This window comes from Dermacentor albipictus, chromosome 5 (assembly GCF_038994185.2).
Source record: "Dermacentor albipictus isolate Rhodes 1998 colony chromosome 5, USDA_Dalb.pri_finalv2, whole genome shotgun sequence".
Taxonomy (NCBI): domain Eukaryota; kingdom Metazoa; phylum Arthropoda; class Arachnida; order Ixodida; family Ixodidae; genus Dermacentor; species Dermacentor albipictus.
Window position 1 is genome coordinate 75,484,981 of NC_091825.1, and position 22,520 is coordinate 75,507,500.

A 22,520-nucleotide genomic window follows, 5' to 3' on the forward strand; every position below is an offset into this window, starting at 1 on the left:
TTCTTTTCATTTCTGCTTAATATTTCTACATTTATGTAGAAAATTATTATTTCCTCTATGCCTGCTCCGGCTTCACTCTATGCTTCTTGGTGTGGACGTAACTTTATTCATTATTTAATGGACAAGCTGCAGAAGCTGAATAAATGTTGCTCCGTGATCTATATATATTAGAGTTGGTATAAAGTCTTACGTATTGCAATTGTGCCGAAATATTCCCAAGATAGTCAGTGTTGCACATATCTTTCTGTGGCGGTGATTGCATGCAGTACAAAGTAGTTGCATTCGCAACCGAAAGTTTGGCTTTAAAGAAAAATAGTTGAACACCAATGCATTTCACTTCTATCTTGCCAATAGATAGATGAAATTTTCGCTGTCTTCTATGCGGCGTTTAGTGCATAGCAATCAACGCTGTGGAGGCTAAGGAGACTTCTGGCAGTGGCATCGTTCGCACTTGGATATAGCTCGATGTTTTTGACAGGAATTATGCGCGCCTGCTTTTTTATACAGACTCAGTATTAGATCGGAATCAGAATCAAAAATTTATTATTAGAAGTTGGGTCACATGAAACAAGTTTCAATCCTGAGAAACAAACGCATTGTGGCAAAGGGCTGCTAATGCGTTCTTTTAGTTAATGTTTATTTTTGTTATTCTTTTCGGGTTCGTTTGTGCAACCCGTCGCCAGGAGCCTCACGTGCATGCTCACACGAGTGCTGTTGGCGCGCAGCGAAGCTTGGACGGAACGAGCGTAGTTGTAACTTTTCTTGGCCAAACTTCTGGCGTAGCTTCCTCAGTGTTGACCGCTATGTATGAAACGGAGTATAGTTGCCTATCAAAATTACCCTCCTTGTGCAACTGTGTTATTTTACTATGTGATCAGAAGTAATAGGCTAAATACCTGTAATAGCTGAGTTTGGTACAACAAAGACCTCGCGTTTTGTCAATAACCTAATACCTGATATTGCTATAAAACTAGCTGAATGAATCATTTTGACTTGTATCATGTGATTTGTAATCATGTAGTTGTATCATCGAGAAGGAAGGGGGCTAACCGAAACGCCCATTAAGCATATCATGAGAAGCCAACAAAGACAGCAAGGAAAATACAGGGGAAATTACTTGTACTTACTAACCGAATTCAAGCGAATGATAAATTAATTGCAATCAAATTGGATGAACAAACAACTTGCCACAGGTGGGGAATGAGCCCACGTCTTCGCATTACGCGTGGAATGCTCTAACCAATTAAGCTACCGCGGCGCGGTTTCTCCATCCACTTTCTTGGGTTTAGTAAAGCAAGGAAGGGGGCTAGTTGGTGAGCGTTCATGGTTATATTGCGCTCAGTTTTACACAGACGATATTAAGGAAGGACAGGACGTGGACGGACGTAGCGCAAACTACCAACTGTTTAATAACGTTAAATAACGCGCTTATATACAAGGAGATATGGCGCGGGGGGGGGGGGTATAAAAGATATGACAAGTTCACGGATTGTGATCATAGTTCGGGTCAGGCATACGTGGTTCACTGGCACCCGTTCGCCCTGGCAAACTCGACCTCAGCTTTCATAAGCGCGATGGACGGAGTGCTTACGCACATTTCTTTTTCTTTTGCTATCGCAAGCGCCTCCCATATTTCTCGCTCCGTTTTTGTTTTTGATGTGCCAATGACTGTGGCGCTTTCTAGAAGCGGAGAGCATTTGCATTGTTTGCAATGTGCAGCCAGGTTGCTGGGTGCTGTCAGAAGCTGGCACGTGTATTTGTGCTCCCGTAACCTATCATTTAGACAACGTCCAGTTTGCCCGATGTATACTTTCCCGCAATATAGTGGGATTTGGTAAACAACTGAAGTTGCACATTCCACATACTTTGTCACGTGCTTAGTTTGACAGATCGTAGCACTAGGGTTTGCCTCTTTGGATCCTGCATTCACCCTCTTGCACATGCCTTTTAGTTTTTGTGGAGCGGAGAACTTTCTTGGGTATTTGGGTATTTATGTGTAACTACTAGAACTAGCCTTGGGAGCTGGCCAACGTTTCGATAGGTGGACCTATCTTCGTCAAAGGCGGCCTCGTCATCCTCGGCGTGTTAGTTTTAAAGGGTTAGTGCAGTGACGTCACGTGCGGGTGTTGTCGCTGGCGGTGGCTAGGAACACTCCCACCACACCATCGCGCAAACTGGCAAACAACATTACATAATGCCTCACTTTCACTTTTGAATATCCTCAAAGAACACTGCGAAGAGCAAATCGAAACTTTTAACCACAGACTTAGGAACATAACCCTGACACCAGATGAGAAGAGAAATTTAGAACATTACGGCGAAAAACAGTATAGAAAATTGGTTCAAAAACAAAGGAAAAAAGCAAATTTTAATCAAAAAACAACCTTCCAGCCAAACAGCCACCACACCCAGACAAGAGGGACCTCGAGCTTAGAAGGACCAGACAGTAAGGAAATTTCCACAGAACTAAACCGCTCCAATGTTATAGACATTTCTAAAACATTAAGCCAAAAAGAAATAGCCGTACTCAGCAAGGGCTTAAACTTTTGCCCCACGAACAACACAATAAATGAATTCGAGCTTCACAAGGACTTCTCAGAATTCTCCCGACGAATGCGTATCCGACACTTTTTTGCAGACACACCAGACACCGGGACGACACCACTTAGAGCTCAATCCACTTGGACTCCCGAACCAGAACAAGCCATAGAACTTGACATATACCTTAAAACTATCACTAAAGAAATTATAAGCCAATCCAAGACATCTAAGCGACCTAAAAACATAACTGCGTAGGAGAGTCATATCATTTCAAATCTGAGCTGCCGGAATGACATTGTTATTAAGGAAGCAGATAAGGGTGGAAGTATAGTTATTTGGCCAATAGAAAAATACAAGCACGAGGCTTACAGACAACTAAACAACCCAGAACATTACCGCAAACTAGATAACGATCCGACATTGCCCTATACAGTGACAATTACCAACAGGCTGAAATCACTTTTGGCTGATGAATTGATAACACCATCAGAATACAAATTTCTTAAACCAAGCAACAAAACTGCCGGACGTTTTTACCTCCTTCCGAAAATTCATAAAATTCCATCCGCTGAACTATATACTGCTATTATCCCAGGCCGTCCGATAGTAGCAAACAACAACACCCCGACAGAGAGCATCTCCACATTCCTTAACCACTACCTTGGTAACTTGCCGAAAACACTTCCGTCATTTGTACAAGATACGCCCCACCTGCTGAGAATTATAGAAGACATTAATACTAAAGGCACACTACCCCACAACACAATTCTCGCAACACTAGACGTCACGGCGCTGTACACCAACATTCCAATCCCTGATGGTTTATCTTCGATAAAACAAACGCTGTCTAAACACAGTGCACAACACTCTACTGAAGTTTACCTGTCTCTCCTTGAATTAGTTCTCACACATAACTACTTCGAATTTGAAGAGAGTTACTACCTACAGATACATGGTATAAGCATGGGTACGCCTTTTGCACCAACCTACGCGAACATATTTATGGGGATTCTAGAAACAGATTTCCTATCGCGCTGCACTACCAAGCCCCACACATACCTACGATACATAGACGACATACTCATAATCTGGGGACATGCCCAAGACAGTCTAGATAAATATGTATCCTTTCTAAATTCTGTTCACCCAACAATAAAATTCACATCAGAATCCTCAACTGAGCGCATAAACTTTCTGGACACAACAATATACATTGACAATGGTGAACTAAAGACAACGCTGTATAGGAAACCTTTCGACAAACAACAGTACCTAGAATATACCAGCCACCATCCCAGACATTGCAAACAAGGCATCTTTAAAGGCCAAGCCACACGACTACGTCGCATTTGCGTTGAAAACCAAGACTACATAGATAGACTCGATCACCTTAAAGAAACGCTATCAAACAGGAACCACCCAAACAGTGACCTTCAAACAGCTTACATCGCTGCAACCAAACTTGATCGAGCCGAGGTCCTCAAGCCCCGCCCGAAGATCACAAGAACAACAACGCCTCTTCTTACTACTAAATTCTCAAACGCACTCCCAAACGTGAATAACATCCTAAGTAAATACTACCCGATTCTCACCAGCAACCAGAAACTTAAGAAGATTTTTCCCGACCCTCCCGGAGTGGCCTACAGACGCAACACTAATTTTAAAGATGTTCTTGTGCACACCAAACTACAGAAAAAGAAGAAGTTGGGAACCAATCCCTGTGGTCGCCCCAGGTGCTCTACATGCAAACACATTCAATCCACTACTACAGTAAAAAGTAGAGCGTCGAATTACACACACAAGGTAACTTCGGCTTTCACCTGCACATCAAGCAATGTAGTCTACTGTCTAGAATGCGCCGTTTGTAGCAAACAATACATAGGTGAGACCGGACAACAAATCAATACAAGACTCAATGGTCACCACGCGGACACAAAACACAATTTACCCAAAGCAGTAGCCAGCCACTTTAATGAACATGGACATATGTTTGACAAAGCAAGGCTCTATATACTACAAACAAATTTCCGTTCCCCTCGCGAAAGGAAGTACACGGAATCATACCTCATACACAAGTTTAATTGCCTACACCCGACAGGAATTAATTTGGCACGCGGCAACTTAGAATCTTTAAAAGCTGTAACTTAAATCTGAAACTCTCATATCATCAACCAATACACAAAACACATTAGGCCACCAGCCAAGTTTAATTCTTAACCTCACCTACTCTTTCATTTCGGAGGAAAAAAGGGGAAGGAGAGGGAAAAAAGAAAAAAAAATTTCCTGCCTACTACTCAATTTAATGTACTCTTTCAGGATTTTACGTCTATACCAAGTGTACGATCCCCTTCTTCCATGTACACTTGCCCGCGCCCGCTTCTGCACGCGTCACCCTCCTGTTTGCTATACCGATTTCGCCCCCCCCTTTCCCCTGCCCCCCTTTTTTAGTCCTTTTTTTTTGAAACCCCCTCGACAACACATTCCGAAGTCAATATGCCTTTTTCGGCGCCTCAACCCAGAGTATCGCCTTCTGGATGCCGCCGTAACGACACCTACGTTAAGTGCGTGGGGCAGTGCCCCTTGAAAGACCATGCCGCTGCCTTTCAGTCACCCCACACATTGCACCACAGACTCCTCGTCGCCACCTTAACTATTTCAAAATTACTCGACGTATTGCTTGACCGGCCGTTCTAATGCCTCAAAAACATGCCGCCAACGACTCCCCCTGAATACCTCCTAACCTTTCGCATCCCCAACACGCTCCCAAGCCCCCGTATTTCTTAAAGATTTCATTTTTCTCTTTCTTTTTCTTTCACCCCCCCCCCTTTGTTGTGTCTTGGTACGGCCCTGGCTCCCCCCTCCTTTTTTTCCTTTTTTTCCCCTTTTTTCTGCTTCTATTTCTTTTCTTTCCTCCCCGCGTGCCCACTCTCACGCTCTTGTCCCTTCGTCTTGAGAATGAGGCTCACAGACGTCGGACGACAGCGCCTGGTCCCTCTTGTAATCTCTCTCTTTAAAACCAGCCGCCAGCGACAACACCCGCACGTGACGTCACTGCACTAACCCTTTAAAACTAACACGCCGAGGATGACGAGGCCGCCTTTGACGAAGATAGGTCCACCTATCGAAACGTTGGCCAGCCTGTCTGAGGTACTTCAACCCTGTTTAAAAAATAAAAAAAAATTATACCACAGTGTGCCATTCCATCTGCCAGCCCCTTTCTTGTTTTTAGCCTTGGGAGTGTTAGCCAGCGCCACCATTCACAAACACTGGCGGTGGATGTGGCACATCAATTCTGCCGCAGGCGTCACGAGTACGTGACCTTTCTGGGTGCTACCTGAAGGTATCAATGTTGCCAAATTCGAGACCCTATATATATATATATATATATATATATATATATATATATATATATATATATATATATATATATATATATATATATACACGCAGGAAAGAGACGACGCCCTTTTTGGAAGACTTCTTTTTACTTAACGTTTTCGGCTGGTGGACCAGCCTTCGTCAGAGTACAGTACCTGTGCCCCGTACTCTGACGAAGGTTGGTCCACCAGCCGAAAACGTTAAGTAAAAAGAAGTCTTCCCAGTTCGTCGTCTCTTTCCTGCGTATGTTACGTCGGGTCCTGCGTGCTGAACTTTGAAGAAAAACCATGTATATATATATATATATATATATATATATATATATATATATATAGGTTCTCTTCTGTTTGCTTTCTTGTTGTTCATTCCATAACATACCATAAAGTGTTTTCGACCCTGCGTGGTTTTGAGGGTCGTCACAGTGTCTCGGTGTTTGTCCGATTGGACGATGAAGACTAAAAAGTTTCAGGACGATTGTTCGGCTCGCTTTGTTGAATACTGCACAAGCGGGATTATTCTGGGGTGAAGCAGCGCCCAGTATAGCGGATGCAACCCGAAACTTTATCCAAGATTTTAAATATGAAAGGCGCGTCGGAAGCGAATTGAACCCAACGCTTACTATTCAAAATAGCCTGTAGTAATTTAGGATTTTTTTTGTATTCGCCATAGCTCGCTCTTTAGGTTTTATTACCTAACTGTTTAAATATTGGCTGAGAACCCCAATTATAATACGCAGATTTGTAGAAGACCTTCGGAAATCAACCACCGAGTTGTTTCACATCTCACGTAGATCTTTCTTCCCGGTTGCAAAGCCGGCGAAACATGAAAAGAAAGAAAGCACATGACGGAGTGCTCGCGCATTGATATAACGCTGCCCTCAAGCATCCGTTTGATAAACAAGGGCAACTGCATTGTGACTGGCGACAGAGAAGCGCCAGGGCGTTAAGAAGGTTGTAGTCAACTGTGGTGGCGGATCCCGTCGGACGACGGCGCAAATGCTAGCTGCCGACCCTGTTCCCCAAACGCATGCTGGAGAGCAGTTCAATACCAATGTGCAAGAGCTCCATCACGCAGCTTTTTCAGGTTTCTCGGGCATTCTTTGCAACCTCCGCCTCCCCCCCCCCCCCCAAAAAAAAAGAGGACTTACGTGAAACGCATCGTACAGGAAACAACTCAATGGGTGGTCTCTGAAAGTGCTCTACAAATCTAAGTATCACACTTGTTCTCCTCAGCCAATAATTAAAATGTGCGGTAATAAAACTAACCTAATGAGTGAGGTATGGGGGAAAAGGCCTCAGTTACTATACGCCAATGCAAATAGTATGCGTTCGGTGCAATTCGCTTCCGACGCACCTTTCCTGTTTAAAATCTTGGCTCAAGTTACATGGGGCAGCCTGCACATTCATGGCAGTCTGCCTGCATGGTATTGCCGGCGGTATTCCCGCCAGTGTCATTTGTGTTTCTAAATCCGATAAGAGCAGTGGCGTTATTTCTTCCTATTTTCCAGCACTGTGCAAGCTCGCCGGCGGTATTTTGCTGTCCCGGGCAACATGGCATTGGTCCACCAAACTTCACATCGACATGCTGGAGAAGATAGTGAGAAGTCCTCTCTCTTTTTTTGATTCGACAGCGCGTGGAAGGATCCTGAACCGTTTCACAGTTGATCTGGAAACTAACGATGTCCGCATCTTCGTGGCTTACAAGCAGCTGCTCCAAAACATATTCTGCTTTCTGGGAAGACAGGTCGTCATCGGATCCCAGGCACCCATCGTCTTTGGCATCGCTTGTGTCACTGAGATTTTTCTGGTGTTTGTGGTGGTACGTGCAGCATGTCTTTTGCCGCTAATTCTCTATGCTAAGAACGCAGTGCGTTCTCAGAAATACGGACGCGGCTACGTAAAAACGTAGAAGCAGCATGGCATTGTTTATAGTAGTGTAATTTTGCGTTCACCTCAAATCCACGCAAAGCGCCAATAAGAACACCTAAATGTTGCTCAGACGAAAGGAATTTGTAGTAGAGAAAGAAATTCTCCCGAGTCAGTCAATCGAAAATTGCTCCAATGCTTTTTTACGTGAGGGAGTCCGACAATTCAGCTAACTATAGGGCTAGCAAATTGATAAAACAAGACAAAATTAACCTAATGCTTGTAGCACCTCAACGATATTTGAGCAAGTTCTCGGGAAATTCGAATTAATTCGAAGGTCCAAGAAAAGTCCATAGAAGCTACGAAGCATATCCGAAGGATTTTTTATGGGAATTTTGCTGATTGGGTGAATCATGCAAGTGCTACAAGCGCTAGACACCGGCATCATTTAAGACCAATAGCTATGCACTCCTCTAAGATCGATCAGTTTTGCCTTGGACAGCACATACTCATGCAGGCTTGAAATAACAGACTTGTCACCGCCAAACTAACCAGAAGCCAGTGTCATCATATATTTGACTTTTCGCATACTTCCCTCGCTCCACATGGATTGGGTTAGCTTGAGGAAGTGTTGTCAAACTACACGGTAAAACCCTACAGCTCTCGTCTCTCTCGCAAGGATTCTTAAATGACCTGTCTATGAAAAGAGGCTCATGGGCCTTGCTGCTTGTCTCATTGAGATGCCAACTTGCTTTAATTTTACGTAGGCTTACAGGACCAAATATGTTTAAACTAAGGGTGTGTATGCAGTTTTGGCTTGAAGAATAAAACACTCGCAAGACCGAACCAGCTCTAAAGCCAACTGCGTCAATAATTCAAGTGGTGCTGTTCCGCGAAGCTGAGATGGCGGAATGAATCAAATATTTGTTGAATGTTTGTGTGCCTTGAGCGCTAATTAAGGATTCTCATTTTTTGTCCTAAAACCACGATACTGTCGACTTGAAATGGCATTCGGCCTACTCGCTTTTTACAAACACAGTTTACACAAGACAATAATTACTAGATAAATACTGACGCTAGAATACCAAGCGCAGCTTTTGACGCCAAATAATATCTGTATAATAATAATATTTACGTCCCCGAGTATCTGCTTTTCAAGTTCTTGTTTCTCATCGTCATTGCAATGGACGTTGCACTTGAGTCGTTGCACTGGACGTAGGGTTCTTACGTTTGCATGAGCTGCTTTTTTACGTTGGGCACATTTTCTGTAATACAAATAGCAAGTAAGAGAAAATGCGGGGAATGCGGGAGATGTAAATTCAAGATGATGAGCAAAACGTGAACAAGGGGAATGCAGGAGCGAACATTTCGACAAGTGGACTGGTCTTCTTCAAGGCGACATATGCTGTCCTCGCCACAGTATATATAGGTGGGATTCTTCTAAAGGGGAGAGGGTGTGAGGCGGCAGGATGCGGAAACGAGGGAAAATGTGCTAGCGTGTCGAATTGAGAGTAAAGGAACGCCGTGCATAAGGTCAAAGCCAGGGCACAACCCCCCACCCCGGTCTGAAATCTTACTAAGAAATCTAACTAAGTATTGTTGCCTATAGCTTGAAGTTTAGCATAGCGAATAGGTTCTAAAGCTCCATATAAAACGTTTATGCCTATTGGTTGCAATGTATTGAACTTATGGATAAGATATGATTCTCTGTATTTTCTTTCTCGTTCAGAACTAAGATTTGACGGTAAGGTGTAGAGTTTAAGTTCATCAAAGTTATGACCTGGTTGGTTGAAATGCTCGGCGACGGTTTTGGGAAGCTTTTTAGCTGTGTCCGCGTGATGTCCCGTTTAATCTGACGTTCATTGATTGTCCTGTTTCACCGATATATTGTTTCTTACAGAAGGAACATTCAAGCATATAAATCACATCCGAACTTGTACAAGTAAAGCTAGATTTGACTTCATGTGTATAACTATTTGCGGTTCTTTTAATTTTTATGTCACTTTAAAGGTGCCTGCATGTTTTGCACCTAGGGCGACAACATGCATTTATTACGGGGGAATGCTGTTGGCTGAATTTTGCGTGCGCTAACATGTCTTTAAAGTTCTTGTTTCGGCGATAGGTAACCCTGGGTACATCCGGGAACGCTTTTCGCAGATGCTGGTTACTTGATAATATTGGGTGGTATTTTCTTAGGAAGTTGTTTATGTTTGGGAGTGCATTAGAATATTTTGTTATAAAGGCCGGCGGTCTGTCAGATTCTAATGTGGGCTGACTCTTCGCCAATTCCGACTGTCTCTCCAATCTTGACGCGGCCTCATAAGCTCTATCGAGAGCAACTTGGAGATAGCTCCTTTCTGCTAGCGTTGATTTAAGATCGTTTAGGTGGTGGATATAACCGTGGTCTTCGCTGCAGATTATTCTTATACGTTTCGCTTGTACAACAAAAATTCCTTTCTTGCAATGTCGCGGGTGATGACTGTTGTGGTCTAAATATTGCTGGCTATCTGCAGGCTTCCGCTAAAGTGTCGTTCTCAGTTTTCCTTTTTCTATGTAGACCGTCGTGTCCAGGAAGTTGATCAGACTAGGAGAGTGGTGAGCAGTAAATTTAATACTCGGGTGAAAGCGATTGAAATGGCTAAATAAATAGGTCAAGGCGCTTGTGCTATGTTCCTGTATTATAAATATGTCGTCAGTGTAACGAAGATAGGTGTGGGGTTTTAAAAGGTAGGATATTAGCAGGTCTGCTTCAAGCTGTCCCATGAAAATGTTCGCATACGTGGGAGCGAATGGCGTACCCGTGCTACGGCCGAAAATTTGCAGGGAGTGTGTAGAATCGAATTCGAAATAGTTGAGCCTGAGAACTAACCTAAGGTGCGATACGTAAACTTCAGGAGCGTGCGCTTGGGGATTGATTGCGAGAGATCTAAAAACGGCTTCAATTCCTTCACTCATGGGAATGTTGGTGTAAAGGGTGTAAAGGGCAGAAACATCCAAAGTGACTAGAATAGCGCGTCGGAAAGAATTTGGTTGGCGTTGATGCCGTCGATAATTCGAAGGAAGTGCGGCGTGTCTTGAACGAAAGATGGGAGGGTGGTGGGTATGTTTGACAGGCGGTGATTTAAGAATTTAGATAGTGACTCAGTAGGTGTGTTGTTATTAGACACAATAGGCCGACTTGGGATTTCTGCAGTAAACATTTCTTCGACCAGAACTTTATGTATCTTAAGAAGATAAAAGCGGCCTGCTGTTTGGTTCTTGGGCATCATGAAGCGATATTCAGATTGCGTGATTAGTTCCCTGGACAGGAGCTCCGCTATTGTGCTTATCACAATCTTGCAGTAATCTGAAGTTGGGTTATAGTCGAGTTTTCTGTAATGGGTGTGGTTGCTCAGTTGTTTAAAGGCCTCATTCTTGTACTTTTCTATAGGCCAGATTACGATATTGCCGCCTTTGTCTGCTGGTCTTATTAAAATATCATTCCTTTTCGCAAGTTCTTTAAGGATTTGGTGCTGAGCGGGGGTCACATTTTTACGTTTCCGGCAATGCCGCGTTGGCTCTAGAATTTTCTTTGATATCAGTTTTAAGTATAAATCGAGGTCTGGGCACTGTTCGGTTTCCGGTGTCCACGTTCTAGATAGTCTAAGAGAGTCTCTGTGTTCTTTTCCTACATCTGGTCTACCGAAAAAGAACTCCTTGATGGGCATGCGTCATGAAAACTCTGTTATATCTTTGTGGGGTTCGTATTCGTTTACTGCGTTCTTCGTTGGACAAAACGTTAGACGCCGTATCAGGAGATCAATTTCTTCGGGGCTTAGACTCTGCGATATGTCTACTACATTGCGGCAGTGCTCTGGATGCTCGCTTGTAGGACTGTTCGTGGAGCTACGTGCTGCAGGGGTTACATTAGTTTCTGTGCGTGGATTGCAGCTCTAATATCTTTGCGCTGGTATTTATCTAGTAATTTGTCCTCCTTAGTTTGGACGAATTGTTTAAGTTCTCCTCTTTCCGATTCAGCTAATTTCATGCTGTCGAGTTGATGAGAGACTATCATAAGTTGTTCTTTGCAGTGTTCCTCGAGAATGTCGATAAGGGAGAGCGATGCGTTTTCTTGGACAGCATTCCACTTTAATAATAGCCTGGAGGGTAAAGAACCGAGAGCGCATTTAACCCTAATTCTGAGACCTTTTGGAATTTTCCTCTGTTTAATGCAAATAGCAAATGAGACACTTTTTAGTAAGCTCGTCGTAGCAGAATTATACTTTCTTAATACCAAGTAAACACTTTCCTGCACTGTTACCTCTAATATCTTGGCGCCTTGCATCTGCCGCGGCTCGTTTTTGTTTCCTTGATGCTCTACGCCAGAAACATCGTATTCTCTTCCTTAGCTGCACTACAGGGTTGCGGTGAAGGTTAAATAATTGGGTAAGTTGTCAATGGGGATCTAATCAATATGCCGAGTTAACAGCTGTGTTTATTTATCAGATAGCGATCAGAATAACATGGGGTGAAGAGCTGCGTGACGCTACATTTACAGCACACGTCCCAACCAATTTGTCTGTTCGGACTTGCGTCTGGTTATCGCTGACGACACCATAAAAAAAAAAAAAACAAAGCTTTGCCTTAGTTTCTAAGGAAACCAATCTATCTACAAAATCTATCTGTATGTTCTAAATATAAATTTATGAGGAATTGTAGCCATCGCTGAGAATAACAAATGAGCGTTTTATGTGTGCAAGACTTGTATTCCCAATCTACAGGGCAGTGTAACTCTTCGTGTATAACATTAATTTATGAGGGGCTCAGACAGCTTAACCTTTTGTTCTATTTTTCTATAGGCTTTTTGGACACTACTACTCCTGCGTATTTGTTTAGAGCTGTATTGAGAGCTGCGTGTGAAATTGAGGAATATGTTTCTGTGGTAAATGTTACGAAGCGCAAGCCTTATTTTTCCGAAGATACTGTTGCGCTCGAAAATCAGTCAACACTAGCGTTTGTGTCTCGCACGTGACATTATTTCAGCAAAGATGAATTTGCACGCCGTAAGCCAATGCATTCATCGAGGCCATGTTTTTCCAAGCGCCATACATGTTCTGTTTCATCTTCGTCCTTCAACGAAAGGGAAAGTTGGGCGCATATCTCATTCTTTTGTGGCAGTAGTTAGCAAATTTGAGCTGCCAACTGTGCAGCTAGTGCAGTGGTACATATGAGAAAGTCTGTTATGCAAGACCTGAGAGATGCCTGATATGGGCAAAGGCCTTCTAATACTAAATGCTGCGTTTATCGTACCTGAACATAAGCTCGGCGACAAGGAATGAACTGCCTGAAACATACCGCACATGCATTGATATACTATCTCCCTGCATGAGCTGCAGGAAAGAGCGCCTTTCTTCTTAATCCTCCTGAAGAGCTCTTAGCCATTACACGCAAATTGTTTATGGTTACGCTCTTACGTACTAGTGAACAGACGAAACAAGGCCGCCGATACAGATAAGTGTAGTAGAAATAAGTATTTCTAAGTATTTCTAATAATATATTAGCTAAGGCGTCAACATTAGGCGCCCCGCAAGTTTATCTTTCATGAAAAGGAGTTTGGCATTGGGCTATTGTGAATAATTATTTATACACAAAGCAAGAAATGAAAGCTGAATTTGTATTTATCAACAAGAAGCTGGTTTTCGATGTCGGTTTTTTTTCTTTATTGTCTTTTGGTGATTTAACGCAGCAAATGGAACTGATTCTTAGAGGTGCTTTTTGAGGTGTTTGCGAAATCCTTTCATATTAACGGGTGTTTCGATCGTTCTTAGAAGTGTCCGCAAGACGGGTACTAACGTTCGATTTCTCATATTCTTTTGCAGCGTTACTGCTTACACGTCAATGTCGTAGGACGTTTTTACGAGAGCACAAGGTTGTCCAGAGTCCTGCAGCATGTGACCGAAACATTGGAAAACTTGGGCTCAATACGAGTTTTCGGAGTAGTAGAAAACTTCCTCGGCCTCTTTAGGCGACTCATGAATGAATACGTACGCGCATTCCACTTGTTCATCATTTGCTACGCGTTCACACGCTTTGTGGTTACGTTCAGCGCCCAGATTGTCCCAGTCGCCACCGCATTCGTCGTCGTTGTTCCGGCACAGGACGATGCTGCATCTCCAGCCACCGTGGGTCTCCCTCTGCTGTCGTCATTGACGGTAGGTTGTAAGAGTTTTAGAGCGTGACATCGATAAAGGTAATACGGCACTTTGGTTAGAAAACAATTGAGGAGCAGTAGATATACCTTATATACCGCAGTTTTAGATAGTTTTCTAAATTTCTCAAAGAATAACACACGCGAGATTTTTTCCTTGACCCACCTAATTTGGCATGTAAGGGCCACCATAATCAATAGCTTGCTACATAATTACGTAAGCTTAGAAGTAAAAGATACCTTACAGTACGGCTCCGTCATGCGCAATCTTTAGCGTCTTGTGCAGTAAACTAAATATTTCAGATTCTCAGATTCTAGAAAGCATTATTACCCTTTTAACTTCAAGTTCTACATGCAGATTAGGGTGCCACAGAAACTGTGAGCTAATTATCAAAAACAAGTTGCAAAGTAACAACAGCTGATGCCTTGTTTAGTAAATGAGACCGTTCTTTCTTCCTTATTTCACTAAGGCGTGTTGTTAAATATTTCTCTCAACTTGTACAAACTCGATTTTCCTTCAAAAACTGAATTTATTTTTTTCAGGTGCCTTTCGCTATAACAGGAGTTTTTATGGTCGTATTTTGGATGACCCAGGGTGATGTAGCCTTCAAACGTGCACTCGAATACACTGAGCTACCAGAAGAAGAAGTGAGAATTCAATTATTTTATATGTGGGTAAATGCAAATAAACATTTGTCCGTGTTATATGCATATGAAAAACAAGGTAAAATCATTGGGGATCAATCAATAAATTTTTTCTACAATAGTAGTGAGATGTGAAGACTAATTATGAATCATTCTATAGTTTTCTCGTAGGCTCTTGCACAGAATGTCTGCAGGTAGGCATCGAAAACTATTTATTGCATTTGCTGCGAAAACATGGATGCAGATGCCGGTCGCTGCGAATGCCTGTGCAAAAGACATTCTCCCGTTCAGACTTGTAGATGTTATTGTTTCTATCTTCTGTCTGCTAGTATGTCGACTAATATAATTTAGCAGATGACTAGAATTTGAGCTCAGACATAAAATACAGTTCTGAAATTCTTCAATATTGATGGCCTCAGGCAAAAAACAGAAGGAACGCTAGCTGTTTAAATTAGTAAGGCTTGACTAAATGTGTGTGCTTGTCCCCTATAAGAAGAGTATCATTGAAGTAACTTGGCTCGTAACTAAGTAAAAACAAAGCAAAACTTCGAAACGGGAATGCCGGAAATTTAAAGCGATATATATGCCTCTAGCTATTTGCCATAAGTTTCTAAAAATACTTTGTACGGGCAATTGTTACGCTTAAAACGTTGTGTCTCACATTTCTCTAAAAACAGGATGCCGACTGGAACCGAAAATACTTAATAGGACGATATTGAGCACCTTTGTGGCTGCCAATATTCGACACTTTGCATCAAGCTGAAAAACGTGTAGTTCGAACATATCACTCCCTTATGCACCAACCAAATGCTAAAACATGTTTTTTTTTATTTCCCGTGAGCATTTATAGTTTTCAGTCCCTACTCTTAAGCCGAAACAAGCAGCTTTGAAGGATCCTTCACGATGATGATAACAGTTAAGATCATCTGGTTGTGCTAAATACGGTCAATTTCACTTTAAGCGTTTTAGAAATAGAGTAATTCAATAAATTTTATATTGTGTACATTGTGTTTGGCTGATATGCAGTGTTAGGTCCCTGGAACTAGTGCACAACTCTCCATAGTCCACACATATTTGCAATAAATCTGGAGCTCAAGAATAAAACCATTTGCGCCCGTTTACATTCGCAGGCAATGGCATCTAATGACAACTGTTTGAATGGGGACAAAGATTTCGGGTGTGGCGGAGTCTTCATCAAGACAAATTTTGAGCGTTGGCCTTGCCATGGTGCAGTGGAGTTTCATCATTACAACGCTTCGTACCGACCAGGCACAACCGAAGATGCCATAAAGGATATTTCATTCAGTGTCCAGCCCGGAGAGAAGGTAGTTTTTATTTATGTGTGCTCGAATTCTTATTCAATTTCTTTAATATAAACGCTGTTCGTGTTCTGAAGTGGCGCAAGTTTCTTTGTCTCCCGAAAACTCGCCGACAGTTTTAAAAAGAATGCAACAATTTGGAGACACACATTTCTCTCTGCAGTTTCGTTCTGAAATTTGTCGAGTAATCGCCAACTCTGCTGGATTTGAGCAGCCTACTCTTCATGGGCGATTCTAGAAAAAAATGTATCTGCAGAAATTAGTTAGCGAAACTCTGCTTTACTAAACAGAAATGCGACTTGAAACATTGAAAAAAAAAACAATGTATGAGCTTTATTTTCAGGTGTGGTCCTTTTGGTCTTTTCGAGAACCAAATGATTTCCTCTCGCTTTTGCAAAAGAGGCTTCAAGAGGACACGCACTGGTTCCTATGCAACGGTGACTCTTTAGCTTGTGTTTTAAAGCGTAAAATCGTATTTTCGAACAGCTGCAGACAGCTTCCGTTATGGGTCAAAGAAGCGATAAAAACAAATATAGAACACGAACTCTAACAATATTATTTTTTATTAAATGTTTCATCCCTAGCTCATAGAAGATAGTATCAAATAACTGTAGAGCGCACTGAATATTAGGGCAAATTCTTTTAACGTCCACGGGCATAAACGTATATTGTGATGTTTTCTTTATTGCATACGGGGGAAGACCGCGTCGCTCTTGCGCGAGCCATAGAATTCGATTGAATTGCAAACCATAGAACACAGAACACAGTAACAAAAATACTAAGGTAATTGAAGCACGTCGAAGACGGTTGTAAATGCCTTAAAACTACATAGTGCTCAAGAGTCATAACAAATTTAGTTCGTATGGTTCTTAAATAATGAACGCATCAAACATGCTTCGGCCTTATTTTATCAAATAAAATGCTTCAATAAATGAGGCTCTTATATCTATTCATTTCGTTCTGTACTTCCAATTACATATTTCGTGATGCGCCTAATGTAGCGGTTGGTGTATTTCGTATAAGACGTGGTGCTATGTTATTGTGACATCTCTGCATTGGTTTGAATTTCAGGTAGCTATCGTGGGCAGAACCGGTGCAGGAAAGTCTTCCATTATACTCGCGTTGTTGCGTATGATTCCATGCACATCAGGCACTGTAACCATTGATGGAATTGACATTACTTGCGTGCCGCTGAAGACACTTCGCTCTGCAATCAGCGTCATTCACCAAGTAGGTAAAACTGTTTACTTCTATTTACTGTAGGATTTCTTTTGCAGCCCACCGGGTTTACGTTAAAAAAAATTGGTCGCCCTATAAATATAATGTTCGTGATTCAGGTTATTTTCGTGTCCCGATGTTTTCTGAAACTACCCCGGAAGCACTTACTGTAAAAGCATGATTGAAGCACTTGACGAGAGTGAAAGCGGCAAAGGATCTATTGAAGGTTTCTTGACGTATTTTTTTTCTGACGTATTTTTTTATTGAAGTTCCTTGACATACTATTTTTGCTGTTACTCTCGGACAGAAAAAGAGCGAACAGTCATAGAAGTACAGCATTTTTTCGTGGTGCATTCACTCGGTGGCACTGCGTCCGGAGCGCTGAGTTCAACTTGGACGTACGCTTGCATTTGATGATATTTGAAAAAACAAATGACGAAGCCCTCTACATTGATGAAAGAAATATCTAAAGCTATCTCGCCCGCTGTCTGGTGCTAAAGTTCACGTTCTACGCGATGTCCGTGGCTCAGGAGTTGCTCAACATCCAACGTCACAGCGCTGATTTGGCTTGGCTAACGCTGCCAGGGCAAGCTGTTGTACATATACACAAGCATACAAGTGGACTGCGGAACAACCATTATGATAGCTCAATTGTTATGAGAAGCACGTTATGCGTAAAATGTGGGTTCCCCCCCCCCCCCCTGCAGCAAGTTGCTTATTCGTCTACTAATATTTTCATTACTTGTGATATTTCACAATTTTATATAAAAGCAAATTCAGGTGCCCTGTTTGTTGGCCTGTTTGTTGTAATCAACAAAGATGCTGTGTCTCAATTTCTAGCACTCCTTGTTCTTATTACTAGAAATTTGTTGTTTCAGTCAAGGTGTACGAGATGCATGTTATTTTTTGTAATCAGTGCAGAAAGTGGTAATGGGCCACCGCCTGCATCCGAGCTGATTACAGCTATATAAAATTTCCTTAAAACACACTTTTGCTGCTCGATACAGGACCCATCGCTGTGGTCCGGATCGCTGCGCGAAAATTTGGACCCCGAATGCTGCAGGTCAGATGGAGAGATATGGACAGTTCTTCAACGCGTCGACTTGAGTACATTTGTCGAAAAAAGCGTCAGTGGCCTCTCTTTGGTCATAGGTGAAAAGGGTGATAAATTGAGGTAGGTATTGTGCACTTCACTATACTGCAACAATGAGGGCATGCCGACATGTATAGCAGCACTGAACCTTGAAAGCAAATTCACCTTTCAGCCTATCAAACAAAATCTTCTCAAATACGGAGACCACATTAAACTAAGATGGAATAAAGCATGTACAGACTCTTGCTGGCAAGATGCACTGTAATGGATATAGTATGTTGCAGTAGAATATTTCTGCCTTCTTGATTTTACTGCATTTATGCAACTGAGGTGCCAGCACTTCAAAGTGGGCCTGGACTTCCGACCCATAATTGCAGGTAATTTCACGCTTCACAAGTACAGCCTAGTACCAACACGACAGGCTGATTCATGCTTACTTTTGCAAGTACCACATTAGTTTTAAATATTTTCTTCATATCTGCAAAGTGAGCTTTATTGCACCTAGCAAGAAAAGAAAGAAAGCCACCAGACAACGTGATTGAAGATGAGGAGTGAGGGAGCTCTCTGCATGCAATTATCAGCGAAAACTTGCGATTATATAACTTTCAGGATGATTCGATTCTGCTGTAAATGTCCTCAATCCTGCGTTCTTTTCTTGGAACACGAAAAGTGAAGTGACTCTTGTGTAAGCTTCGAGTTCTATCTCCCGACAGTGAACTATATCTATCAGTTCAATACTAATAGGCGCCTTCAGTTTCTTTAGTGCCATTCGCGCCCTGCCTTTTTACCTACAAGGGCGCGTGCTGTTCCTGTAGTTGTGTGCCTAAAGGAATACTAGAGCCCTTAAAGGAGTGATTAAAACAGTGCCACACGCTTCTCGCACGAAGACAGCTGACACTTAGCAAGCATGAAAGTGGTGTAACATAGGTTAATTTAATTGCGTGCTAAAGATAGTCTTGAAAAACCACTTAGGCGTCATCGACATTATCCCGACGTCACAAAACAGAGCGAAATGTCCTGTCCATTTTAAGCAATGAGGATAGGTGTGATGCATTTGCTGATAAAATACATAACGGTGGAACGCGCGTGTCGTACCGCTGAAATTGCGAGTGGCAACTGCTGCAGTCACAGCAATGAGATCAGGTAATGAATTAGGGCGTCATTGTGCATGCCCCTCCTTGGAACAAATATGTGTCCGAATCCCCATATATTTTACTAGTAGCCATTGTTTTTCAGTGTCTTACTAGATTCACTGAGCATTGGTACCACATTGTGATTGTCTGGCAGGAACAGTCGTACCGTGAGAATGCCTTACAGCGTTGCTTTATATGGCTAGGGTTCCATGCATATTTGTTGTCCGTGAACAAAAGCTATGATCATCATTTGCTCATACAGCTTCGTTGATCAACCACCTCAAAAGAGTCGAATGGCTCATAATTTTTTTCTGAATACGGGTCCTGGTTTGTAAAAAAAGTACGACGGTAAACAATTATTTTTGCTTTGAAACTTCGCAATAGATTTTTGTGTGTGCTTTACGGCGCTTGATATTGAGTTGACGTAAGGAATGACGAATAAGAAATGTAATCTCCCTGCTCTAATATTGTCGTTCTTCTTTTAACCCTCGAGTGAACGACGCTACCTTCACCAGTATAATCTTATTGTGGAAGCTACTGCCGGGAACGTTTTTGAGAGCGTCCCAAGATGTGCACCTGTTATCCGTATTCAGTGAGTCATGGAAGGCGTCCACACTCCCAGAACCATTGACGTCACACTAGATGTGACCCATATTTCAAAGTTCCTTTGAAAACAAGATATATTTCATTGACGTCGCCCACATTCCCTATATGCTAAGATTACCTATTACGCGTGTGTTGTGGTTTCATGAGGCAACTGGCGTTCTCGTTGAATGTGGAGGAGCGCTTTTAACGTCAACGTACGTCCAGCACACGTATGCATATTGTTAACTACTGGAAACTGGGAATAAAAAAGCAACTAGTTGTTATTTATGCAAGCAGCTGATTTTACAGTGCGATCATTGAGGCACGTGTGCCCAAAAACAAGATGACACAATTTCGGTCGCATTCGAATGCGTCGAGAACTGAAACAGCGGGTAGCTGCCCTGCATTATATAGTTGTGACTTCACAAAAAAGAACATTTGCGCAACCATCAGTGCTGTAAATTTAGCCTACTAAATTCATTCACGAATATCTATTGTGACTGGAAATAAAATAAATGAAATATTATATCGTTTCTCGTATTTTTACCGTAGTTTTCCTAAAAAGCAAGGAGGCTCAGTGACGCAGTAACTGAAAGTATTGAGGGAGACTATCCGTAATTGAAATACTTTCATGAGATTCTTGGTGCTCTTTAAAGTTCAGTGGGAAACCATGCTTATGTTCTTTTATGTGACATCGAGAATGTGACTTTCGGCAGTGTCGGCCAACGTCAACTGGTGTCACTGGCCCGCGCACTGCTTAGAGGGACCAAAATTCTTGTTCTCGACGAGGCCACATCCCAAATGGACCCGGAGACGGATCGTAGGGTGCAGGCAACACTACGAGAGAGCTTCGCTCATTGCGCAGTTATTACAGTTGCGCATCGCATCGATACCATACTGGATTACGACAGGTTTGTATTCCTAAATAAAAAAAAAACAAGTAGCTTGGTTGCCAGAAACAGCTATTCGCATTTGTTAAACAGCAGTTCTTGTGATTTACAATACAGGAATGCAACAGTATTTGCAATATCAGAATAATGTGAAACAACCACCGGTACAAAGTTACTGCGCGGTTCATTAGGTAGATTCTTTCTGAGCATAACCAGACTATAAATAATTTTCAAGATTGCCTACGGAAGATAGCGCGCATCTAATCTCTGAACTCTATTGTTCGGAGAGGCGGGCAATATGTACGCTGTGAATCTGGATGCAGAAGAGGTTGATAAAAAGTTCCTCATGATATTTTGAACTAATGACCTTATGGCGCGACTTGGGACTTACCCACCGATATTGCATGACATATACGCATGCCAAGCGTTATGAGGCACTGGTTTTGAGATAAGCACCATCAAGGATAAGCTGAAATGCAGTGTTGCGCACTTTCTAAACAAAACGCCATTTCGTACATTGACCTGTCAAAGTAGGTGGCGCACCCCGGTATTTGGCGCATATAATGTCGCTGAATATCCCGAAACTGATATCGCTCATAGAGGTTGGTCTAAGTGCACTCACCGGTTGCATTTCGTAAAACGCAATATATGCTCAAGATAATAGGCGGAAACTTAGTGAAGTTTGATAATTATTCAATTAAGCATTTCGATTTTTTTTATGGAACGACTGTCCAGTTGTCGAATAACCTACCTTAAGCATAAAGATTTCGCTATCTGCCGTGGGTGATTTGTGATAACACCGGCTTTGCATTGTAAAAAAAAAAGAAACCCACTCGCTGGGTATAAGACTTTGTTCGTCTTGTATGGCAGCTATTTTCGAGACATGGCCGCGATTTCGCAATCCTAGAGAAATGCACTTAAAACGAGCCTGAAATTCACTAGGTATTTCTACGTTTTATTGTTTTGGCATTTAGTTAGCCGGTATATTAACAAAGCCGTGACCATACTGGCGTTCCATTTCACCAGATAAGTGACAACAGTGTCCAAAAACGCAATATCTTTGCACTGCTAACCTGTGTCCAGTAATGCGGATTCCCGTTCACTGAATATGGCAGCACCAAAACTAAGGTCTCTTTTTAGTTTGCAGACAGAAATTGTGCTGCTGACGCTAAAACGGCTCTTTAAAGAGTGTCAGTACACGGGTTCTAAAGCAACATGTGATAATCGCAACACATAGAGGATCGCGTCCCTGCGCTGCGTATATTAGAATTTTCAAAAAAAAAATTCGTTCAACAACTCTTCAAGAAGCAATATACACGATATGTAAACAATTTCTACTGGATTGCTTTCATCGCAGGTAATAGTAACTCGAGGTAATAAATTGAGAAATATATATGCAAAGCGGGTAACTTCCTGTAAACTAGGAGACCAGACAATTGATCCCAATGCAAAACTTGAAGCCCGTCAACCAAGGAATCTAACCGTTGCCCGATTATTGCAAGTTGAAGGGGCTGATTTCAGCAGGGTAACTAATTCTGGCCCCATTAATCCTGGCACCCCAAAGTTAAGCGTTGAAGTGTGTGCCTCGCACGCCGTTAGCAGATGCCAATGCATGACGTGATAGCAATCTCGATCATTGCATGCTCGCCCTATACTGATATGTAAA

The 22,520-nt window shown here is 42.3% G+C and overlaps 1 protein-coding gene across 1 annotated transcript in view; it reads left to right on the forward strand.

Moving 5' to 3' along the window:
- The window catches only part of LOC135899752 (ATP-binding cassette sub-family C member 3-like), a 95,626-nt gene that overhangs the window by 72,131 nt on the left and 975 nt on the right, over positions 1–22,520 (forward strand). Inside the window, exons 20-26 of the mRNA XM_065429083.2 lie at positions 7,427–7,737; positions 13,643–13,975; positions 14,515–14,619; positions 15,747–15,941; positions 17,007–17,165; positions 18,161–18,327; positions 20,681–20,875. Coding sequence (XP_065285155.1) covers positions 7,427–7,737; positions 13,643–13,975; positions 14,515–14,619; positions 15,747–15,941; positions 17,007–17,165; positions 18,161–18,327; positions 20,681–20,875 — 1,465 coding nt within the window. The remainder of the gene's footprint in view (positions 1–7,426; positions 7,738–13,642; positions 13,976–14,514; positions 14,620–15,746; positions 15,942–17,006; positions 17,166–18,160; positions 18,328–20,680; positions 20,876–22,520) is intronic.